This window comes from Vigna angularis, chromosome 9, assembly GCF_016808095.1.
Source record: "Vigna angularis cultivar LongXiaoDou No.4 chromosome 9, ASM1680809v1, whole genome shotgun sequence".
NCBI lineage: Eukaryota > Viridiplantae > Streptophyta > Magnoliopsida > Fabales > Fabaceae > Vigna > Vigna angularis.
In genome coordinates this window covers 25,800,345-25,810,584 of record NC_068978.1, presented here as the reverse complement: position 1 = coordinate 25,810,584, position 10,240 = coordinate 25,800,345, and the positions used below count along the sequence as shown (strand labels likewise).

At 31.9% G+C, this 10,240-nt stretch overlaps 1 protein-coding gene across 1 annotated transcript; it reads left to right on the top strand.

Annotated features, from left to right (window-relative positions):
- Positions 1-3,757: 3,757 nt before the first annotated feature.
- Positions 3,758-6,206, top strand: LOC108346684 (ATP-dependent Clp protease ATP-binding subunit ClpA homolog CD4B, chloroplastic). Its single transcript, XM_017585746.1, has 5 exons — positions 3,758-3,838; positions 4,226-4,411; positions 4,493-4,711; positions 4,818-5,035; positions 5,159-6,206. Exons 1-5 carry the CDS (start codon positions 3,758-3,760, stop codon positions 6,204-6,206), a joined length of 1,752 nt encoding a protein of 583 aa, XP_017441235.1.
- Positions 6,207-10,240: the final 4,034 nt, after the last annotated feature.

Sequence of the window (10,240 nt, the reverse complement as noted above, 5' to 3'; positions counted from 1 at the left end):
CTGGACGAGCGTCCGTTCGCTGGGCGAGCGTCCGTTCGTCGCTGGGCGAGCGTCCGTTCGTCACTGGACTCACTTGTTCTTTCCAATCCTTATTCTGATGTAAAAATAAACACACAAAAACACTCAAAGTGATACAAAATCAACAATATATTCATTTTATACAACTTTTCATGAGATTTTACTCCATAATGCATCAAAGGAGATTAAAATAAGTGCTTAGGATATGCAATTCTTGGCACTTATCACTCAGCGCCCTAAGTGAGGCATCCAAGCGTGGTACATGTCAAAACTAGCGCTCAGCGCCCCTGGAAGGGCGCCCAGGCATGATGCGGGAAGAAAACTGGCGCTCAGGGGCGCTCAGCCCTGGCGGTAGCATTCCAAAACTCACTTTTTTTGCTGTTTTGCTTGTTTTTTTGGCTGATTCAGCTCTATACAGCTCTATATATTGTTGGAGATTCTTCCAAGCACATTATTAACAACAAAATAAAGGGAATTTAGTGATAAAATCATAAAGTATAACATCTACTCACTTATTCACAAAACTAAAGCAAATACACGAGTTCAAGCAAGCTTCTAAGTAACAAAGGGTTGATTTAATATAAAAATTGAATCACAAATAACGGTATTTTCAACCATTATCAGTAACTCTCTAAATTTTGGGATTTAAGTGGTGTATTTGAGCACTGAGTGCACTGGCCTACTATAGGTCTGGCGCTCAACGCCAAGATTCTGACGTTGTGCGCCCTATTAATAGTTTGGGTTTTCACTTTCTTTCCTTTGATTTCTTATGAATGGTAGATATGTTGGTACTTTAAGGTTTGTTTGGTAATAGATATTGAATACTATGATGGTTCATGTATGAGGTCATGTATGTATTGAAATATGGTTTGAAAAGAGTTTCTAAGGTGAAATTATTTATGGTTGTTCCAAGTAGAGTAATCTATTGATGTAAGGATTTAATTTTGGAAGTTATCCTAATGCTCCAATAATCACTCTATTTTAAGTAGAGAAGGGGATTATGTGGTGAAGAGTAGCAGAATGTTCTAGTCTATGGTTTAGTGTTATTTTTGTCCATAGGCCCTTAACAAACCAATCTTGTCTGGTAGCTTGGGAGACTAGTTGTTCCACCACTACAAGTGTACAACTTGTCATAGTCTGACATCAATATAATATATATGTATATATATATATATATATATATATATATATATATATATATATATATATATATATATATATATATCCAGATTGGTTAAGTCTAGAATTCATATGTATGATTAGGTTTGATTTGGTTTGGAAATGAATTATGTTATATGATGTTTTATAATTGCATGATTTGAATTTTTTATAATATTAGTTTATCCTTATTGCGTTGTTGTTTGTTTGTGATTGTTGTATGATTTGAATGATCACCTAATGAGTGTCAATAAAGGGAGATGAGATTTTTGTGGAGTAGTAGGTTTTAGGAAGTGATGTTGCATATGCTTAGTGCTTAGTATTGTTAATGTTTTCTTTTGGATTGTAAATTATAGAAACTTTTTGTAAGTAAGTAAATAGTTTATTATATCTATTTATATGAATTTGACTTATAGTTATGTTTTGGGATAACTCTACAAACATTTTTATATATTTTATGTATGGTTAACTATTCTAGTTTATTAAATGCGTAATAATTTTTTAATAATGTTTAAACTATTGAAATAGGATGTTCCAAGTTACTTATTAAAAAAATGTTTGTTGAAGTGACTTATATAAAAAAAGTGATGATTGTTTGTGTGGTTTAAAAGTATTGAGAAGTTTGAAACTCCCATTATAAATCGGAAAAGTCACTAGTACAAAAATCGCGTACAACGTCGAATCTTTTGGGCTTTAAAAGTCGAATTCGCGAAAGATGTCATATTAGGAGACGTTAGATTTACTTCGAATTCAAAAAATTCGACGTTAAATTAACGTTGAATTTTGTTAATATATGACATTAACGTCGAATTTTGTCAATATTCAACGTTAATCATTTTTTTTGTTTTTTTAATTAATTGTGATCATTTTTTACAACTCTTACAAATTTCACTTTTTGTTATTTTATAAAGCATGAATGTAGTATGCACAATAAACAATAATAACCAACAACAAACAAACTCAATCAAACAACAACAATAAACAATTATAACTAAACAACAACACAAACAAGTTCAACAAAAAATACAACAAATAAGTTCTTCAAAACGAAAACGAACCTTCAATAGGTGGGTTCGTCGGAATAAAGTTTCGTCACAGTGAGAGAGAAAGCAGAATGCACCTACGTATATCCATTTATGATGGACAATCAGGGATCACCTAATTCTTTAGGTAGAAAAAGGTTTGTGAGTTTGTTTAAAAATTGTTATAGATTGATTTAGATTTTTAAAAAGCGAATCTGACAAAGATTTGGTTTAAAGAGATTGACATTTTTTTTGTTTTAAAGATCTTGTATTTTTTTATTTAAGAATGGTGGGAAAAAGAAAGAAACCGGCCATAGGCCGACACAAACTTATAAAAAAATTATGATTTAAAAAAAAACATTATTTGTGTGTAGGAAAAAACAAAACCTTTTAGAGAAAAAAAAACTTCAAAGTACAATAAAAAGAGAAAAAGAATGATGTAGAGGTGACATACCTTCTTAGCTTTCAGTACTCTTCTATTTCTTCTTTGGTGATTGCCGAGCGAGAACCTATTTTTCTCTTTCTGCATGTTTCTCTTTCTGCATGTTTCTTTGGTGATTGCCGAGCGAGAAAACAAATTAAATAATATTCAAAACATTGATTATCATTATTGTCAGAAAATTTATCCATTTTTAAAGATAATATTTTCCTTTTTAAAAGTAACTTACGCATCAAATTATATTAATATACTATTTTAATTATTGTTTATTATTAGCATAATATTGATTCAAATTATTACCATATTGTGTCTGGTATTAAAGTTATTATTTTATCCTTTTTATCCACCATTAATTATTATTTTTTATTTGTATATTGTGACCGTTCATTTTTAACGTTGTTTATTGAATAATTAAACGTTGAACGCGTAACGTTATAAGTTGTTTAGTCAATCTTATTTTAACCAATATAAACAGCATTTTAATTTTAGTTCTTCTTAAAATAACAAAGTTTTCAAAAACTTTCGTCCGTTCATTGATTGGACCCGGAATGTGACGGTGCTGTTATCCATGAAAACAAGGAATAATATACATAAGATTTTTAAAAAGGATTTAAAGAATCTATTAAGACAGAATTCAAATCATTTTGCATTTTTTTCGTGTGTATAATCGGCGCCATAAACAAGGCACAATTAAGTTCTACTAATTACTTACGCTTCTTTTACTTCATTGGAAACTAAAGCGACAAGTTAAGTTCATCCATTCAACATAAATAATAAATTTAATATACCATTATTTATTCAAGCTGTTACCACTGATGGAAGTTTCTCTTTTCTTTGAAAATCTCTATGGACGATAGACATTCCCTCTGTCTCTAACCTTTAGACTTCTTGGAAGGTACTAAGAACTAAGAACCTTTAGCAACAGTTATAATTAGAGAAGTGCATTGTGTTCTTGAAAACAGTGCAAAAATGGTGCTGATTACAAAGTAGTTTTGATGCTAATGTGGCCAGTGATTTTGGTATGAATAGTGTACACTACACTCCTCTATATAACACTTCCAAAATTGAAAAAAGTTTAACTAGAGAGGTTCTGTTGCAACTTTGTTTGGAGATTTTTGGAATGGAAAAGCTTGAGAAGAATAGTTTTATCTCCCATACGCTTCTCAAGTATGGGACTGACCTAACACAAATGGCTAAAGAGGTGACTATTTTCTGTAAGCTCTGCAATTATGTGTATCTACAAGAAGCTATACATTCTGTAAATTGTAGGGTTTAGGGTTTGTCAAACCATTTGAATATCATACATCTCATTTTTTGTTGTGTGTCTGATCAAATTAAAACTTGATAAAATTGATATCTTATGAACTTTTCTGATATTTAGTATACTGACAGTGGATTTTGTTTGAAAATTGTGAAACATGATATCTTCCTTTTCGTTTAGTTTTCTAAAAAAAGTTCGTATATGAATTAGGGTATCCAAGTACCCTCATTTTATATCTTCTTTCTTGTTGATAAAAAAACTACACTTTGGAATTTGGTAAGCAATGTTTTATGATAATGATGAAACACATTCCTTGTGTTTATGCAGGGAAAATTAGATCCAGTTATAGGAAGGAGTAAAGAAATAGAGAGGGTTCAACAAATACTATGCAAAAGGAGGAAGAATAACCCTTGCCTTTTGGGTGATCCAGGTGTGGGGAAGACTGTGATTGCAGAAGGGCTTGCTCAAGGCATTGTCAATAAAACTGTTCCATTGAAACTCCAGGATAATATGGTCATGATCCACTTAAATCTTTCACACGTTTAGATTCAAAGTTTGCAGTGAAATTGTGTTGAGCCTAACATATATGTTCAGGTAATTGCCCTAGAAATGGGACGTCTTGTTGCTGGAACCACATATCGTGGGGATTTTGAGAAAAGAATGGTAGATTTGATTGAAGAAGTTAAAAAGAGTAATGGGAAAATCATTCTCTTCATTGATGAGCTTCACACTCTAATAGGAGCTGGTTCTTGTTCAGAAGCTCTTGATGCAGCCAATATATTGAAACCAGCTCTTGCAAGAGGTGAAATCAAGGTATCATGCATGCATCAAGTACTTAATTTTCTTTACATTTACAAAGAGAGACTTTCATTTTGACTATTGTTCATATGAAATGCTTATCATAATCTAAGCTTTGCAGTGCCTTGGAGCAACAACTGTTAATGAGTACAGGAAGTACATTAAGAAGGATCCAGCACTGCAGAGGCGATTCCAAACGGTGGATGTGCCTGAACCAACTGTGGATGAGGCCACTGAAATATTGAAAGGGTTGATAAGCAAATATGAAAATTTTCATGGCGTCAAGTATGAATATGATGCACTTGTTGCTGCATCCGCTTTATCAAAGCAATACATCAGGTTGTTAACTTCATAATCTCAAACCTTAAGTTAAAGCTTGCTTGTCATTATTTTTTATGGAAGTGATTTACTGATCAAAGAAATGCATAGTTTACTGATGACATTATGCTCAATGTGATGCAGTGATGGTTTCCTTCCTGATAAGGCAATTGATGTAATTGATGAAGCTGGTGCAAAAGCTCAACTAACCCAAATTCAGGATTCATGTAAGAAAATCACAGCCACAGATATACACCTCATAATCTCCACCAAAACAGGAATACCTATTGAAACATTTTCACAAGAGGAAGCTGAAAAACTGCTGAAATTAGAGGAAGCTCTGCAGAAAAAAGTTGTGGGACAACATGAAGCTGTAGAAGTAATAAGCAAAGCCATAAGAAGGGCACGTACAGGGATGAGGGACCCTGAGAAGCCTATTGCATGTTTCTTGTTCACTGGCCCAACTGGGGTTGGAAAAACTGAACTGGTTAAGGCTTTGGCTGTAGAATATTTTGGATCCAAGGAAGCTATGATTAGGTTTGACATGAGTGAGTTCATGGAGAAACACACTGTATCAAAGCTCATTGGTTCTCCACCAGGGTATATAGGTCATGATGATGGTGTCCAACTCACTGAAGCTGTTCGTCGCCACCCTCATTCTTTGATTCTCTTTGATGAGATTGAAAAGGCTCACAAAGATGTTTTCAATGTGTTTCTTCAGATTATGGATGATGCTAGGCTCACAGATTGCAAAGGGCAGGTTGTGGACTTCAAGAACACTGTCATCATAATGACTTCAAATTTAGGGTTTGGAAATCAAGGCAACGGTAGCTTGGCTGAGGAGCTGAAGAGGAACTTTAGGGATGAGTTCTTGAACAGGCTTGATGAAATTGTTGTGTTCAAAAGCCTTTCAGAGTCTGAGTTGAATAAGATAGTGGATATAATGCTTAGTGCTGTTTGTAAAAGGCTTGAGATGAAGAAAATGAAGCTGAATATGAGTGACAGATTCAAGAGAAAGTTGGTTGAGGAAGGTTACAATTCAAGGTATGGGGCAAGGCCTTTGAAGAGGGCAATAACTAGACTTCTTGAGGACACAATGGCTGATAAAATACTTGAAGGGTTTATTGCAGAAGGTAGCCATGTATATGTTGACCTTGATGATGATGGTGAGGTGATCATTGCTACTTCTTGATCATAATGATGATGTTATAGTTTTTTACTAGTCTTATTATTGTACTGTAGAATTTTCTATAAGAAAAAAAAATAGTTCTGTTTTTTTTTAGGGATATTGAGTTGGAAAATTCTTTTCGAAATTAATTAAAAGAGATGTTGAGTGATCTTCGAGTAAAGTTTGCTTTGAATTAAATGAAAAGGATCGAGAATGTATTTTATAGGAAAATTAAATCTGAAAGTATCACAATCAACTTTTTTTTCAATTCTAATGTTATTTTGAGTGTTAATATAAGCATCGGTTTTATATGTAGATGAACCTTCTTTTTCTTAAGATGATTAAATCTTCTTAAGAAAGAAGACCACTTAGAATCTTTTCATTTCCATCTTATTTTATTATAATCTTTTATTTATATTTATTTTATTATATTTATACAATATTTTATAATAAAACCCAGTTTTCATGTGAAAGTAGAATCGAAGAGTAAAGAATATTTTTCCATAAAATGAAGAAGATAGTTTATTGTTAAGATATAAATACAACTTTGTCCTAGTACAAATTTTTCTTTTTCCTTCAACACATACGTGCCTCTTTTTTTTCTTCTGATATCTTTCCTAGTACCTCTTTTAAGAAAATGCAAAAGAAAAATAATGAAGGAAATTTTGATTCAAAATTTTTGTATAAGTTTTCTATTGAGTTATTAAAGGAATTGTCGACGTTGTTGTCTAAACTTGTTTAAGATAGTTTGTGATGAGTTTAGTGTTTTAATCATTATAGTTGTTAATAAATCTATTATTAGTTCTAGTTTTCATGGGTTAGTTTTCATGTGTTAATTAGCTAAGACACTCATTTTAATCCAAAATTGGTTGTAAAGTAATGTTATTATTAGAGTATGTATTTACTTAAATGTAAAGAAAGAAGATGATTTAGGAGATGAATTTGTTTTGGATTTCTCCACTAACTCTAATGTTATAAAAAGTAGAATATAAGTGATTTTATTGGAAATATTAATACGGATTTTTATAATTTTAGATTTTACTCAAAGATTTTAGATTGTATTTGGTTATTTGGAGTTTAAATTTAATAATGACTATGTTGGATTGGTGTAAAAGACTAATTCAGAATGTGATCCTCCATACAAAAGTTAAAAATAAAAGTCAAAGAATATTAATATATAAAAGAAAGTCTACCTAGTACAAAAATAGTTTGAAAAGCACATGTTAAAAAATAGTTTATTTTAAGGTTAAATATGTTTGTAGTTTTTAAACTTATATGCAAAGTTGAAATTGTTCATATCTCTACTTTGATACATTTTGGTCTTTAACTTTAAAAATGAATAGATATAATTTTTTTAACCCAACATTATTATTATTATTTTTTGTTAAATTACGTTTTAACATGACATTTGAGATGAAACATATTACATAATGTAAAATTACTTAAACATTAGCCTGAAATTCTTGTTGATACACGGAAAAAAAAAATAATTTGAATTAGAAGATTATCTATTCATTTTTAAAGATTGGAGAACAAACTATATCAAAGTTTAAGATAGGAATGAATTTCAATTTTGCGTCAAAGTTTACATACTAAACAAATTTAACCTTTTATTTTATGTTAGAATACAAATAAGAGATGTCCTTACACCTTAGGTGGCAATTGACATTCAATATTTTAAACCAGACTTTGATGCTCATGACTAAGATCATGTGAAAAAAAAACATATATGAACATTAAAACACACCTTTGAGTTTAGTTGAACATTCAATTAAGAACTTAAATAACTTGTATCCATTCTTTGTGTGATGGTGAGTTATTTTAGTAGAGTTTTTTAAGCCATCTTTCATCCTATTTTCCTTTCTTAAGGCCAAAAAGAAAGTGTGACCCAAGTTTCAACAATCATATGCAAAAATTATGTCCATGAAATAGTTCATCTTTTCACTGCTTCTCTAACTGCTTGACTTTTGAAAACCATAGAATATTAAATGGTAAGAGCAAAGAAGTGAGAGCGACATTAATCATAGGGGATCTAACAAGTTTTCGTTAGTTTCAATGCAAATGATAAAGAGACAAGACAATTTAAAAGAAGGTTTATATAATTGCAACTTTAAATGTGAGAAACTGATAGCAACCACCTTAATCCGGTTGGGCCAAAGCTAGAAGAGAAGTTATGGTGATGGTAAGATGGAACAAGGAGGGCAAAATTTGATGAGTTAGGAGGAGAAGTCACGACCTTGGTGTTTGGATGATGATAGAGTGGTGTTTGATGGTGCTCTTAGAGATGTTAGGCCAACTCTAGAGGAAAATAGCTTAGAGAAAACCACATGGAATGCTCTAGCCTTTGGTGACCTAAGATGACTACTAGTATAGCGTAAAATGACATCATAACATTACTCAAATTCAAAGGTGAATACAAGAGTGTGAGACACCTTTATTTATAGGCTAAAGGTGTTTCCAAAATTGTAGAAGCTAGACCTAAAAACTCAAACTTGACTAACTTGGAGAACAAGGTGGAAAATCCTCTCCATTAGGAGAGGACATGTGGAAGAATTTCTCTCCATTAGAAGAATGACAGGTGGTCACTACCTATTGAAAATCTTCTCTGATGTAAGCACATGGTCACTCTCATAAAGGTTTGGACAACCCACTCCTTGCTCTTGGACATCTAACTTGGTCAACATTGAGCCTTGGCCTTTGTTGGCTTAAGGTCTAAAAATCCTACCCAAAATACAATGCCTAAAGTAAAATCTACACTATTTGACCCATAATACAAAACCCAAATAAATCTTAAACTTCTTGGCCAAAAATACAAGGTTCAAAATTATTTCTACTCTAAAAACTCCATAATGGCCCAAAATAGTCCAAGAGAGCCAGTTTAAACTCATCTTTTACATATGATTTTAACTCTTCCTGAAAATGTTTGATTATAACTAGAGAATATATTATCATAAAGATCATCCCATTTGTTGGGCTATATGTTTTTTTTGTTTGGTATTGTAGTTGTTAGGATTTCTTTGCAAGTATGTTTTTTGTGAGAGGTTTTTATCTTCCATTTTGAATTTGTTGAGGGAGTACTCTTGAGATGAGTATCTTTATTTTTTTTTTGTTGACTTTTTTCTTCACTTTATTTTTTATTCTCTTTCTTTTCTTCTTTTTTTTGTATAAGGGTTGAAGTGACCCTGTTATCCCTTTTCAATTAATTTGCTATTGTTGATTAAAGAAAAAAAAAAGCAAGAAAACGGGTATAAGAGCCTCAGATTTTTTCTACTCTTCTTCGATATTGTACATGTCCAAAGGTAGGATACTTCTTCCCTCGTTTTTCATATTCTTTCTATTATATTGTGTTCTTATTATGCTTTCATCATCTATGTCATTCCGCTTCCTAAGCTAGCAAAAAGCCTACCAAAATATAAAAGTATCACTTAGTAAAAAAAAAAATTAGTCAAATTCAAACTTTACCCTTTCTGTAAACCAAAAATCACTTATAATTCCCAGGAACTATGCCATTAGACTCACCATTCAATCTGCAACGTAACCCTACAAGAATTTTCCCAAAAGTACAAACCAAGACCACCAAGATCATTTTCTACATAAAGATACTTTCAAGATCCTACAAAAACCCTTCCCTAGCCACCTAGGATCATCCTTCTACAATTTCCAAGCCATAATACCCAAGGTAGCCTAAATCCTTCCAAGAAATAAAGTCTTCAAACCATAATTTGTCTTTCATCTCTTTAGACTGATAACTTGCTTTGGACAATCCTTAGTATTCTTGTGAACCTCTAACTACTTTTTCATCAATTGATACTGTAGGCTTGGACCTTTCTGACTTTCTCCAAATGCATCAAAAGCCAAAATAAAAACATTCAAGAATCAACCAAGTCACAAAACTTCTTCACCCAGAAATGCGCCACTAAATCAAGACATTCGTCGATAATTCATCGCCAAACCAGTCTCTAAAAGGTTGGCAAGGAAAAAAAGTTTCATTGTTATGCAGCTTTTTGTCTGTATTTGCGGTTTTACCCTGGAAAATTATGAGAAAAATTGCCACTTAG

Coding starts and splice junctions, on each gene's coding strand:
- LOC108346684 (XM_017585746.1), top strand. CDS start 3,758: ATGGAAAAGCTTGAGAAGAATAGTTTTATCTCCCATACGCTTCTCAAG. Junction 3,839..4,225: donor TAACACAAATGGCTAAAGAG/GTGACTATTTTC, acceptor GTGTTTATGCAG/GGAAAATTAGATCCAGTTAT. Junction 5,036..5,158: donor TTATCAAAGCAATACATCAG/GTTGTTAACTTC, acceptor AATGTGATGCAG/TGATGGTTTCCTTCCTGATA.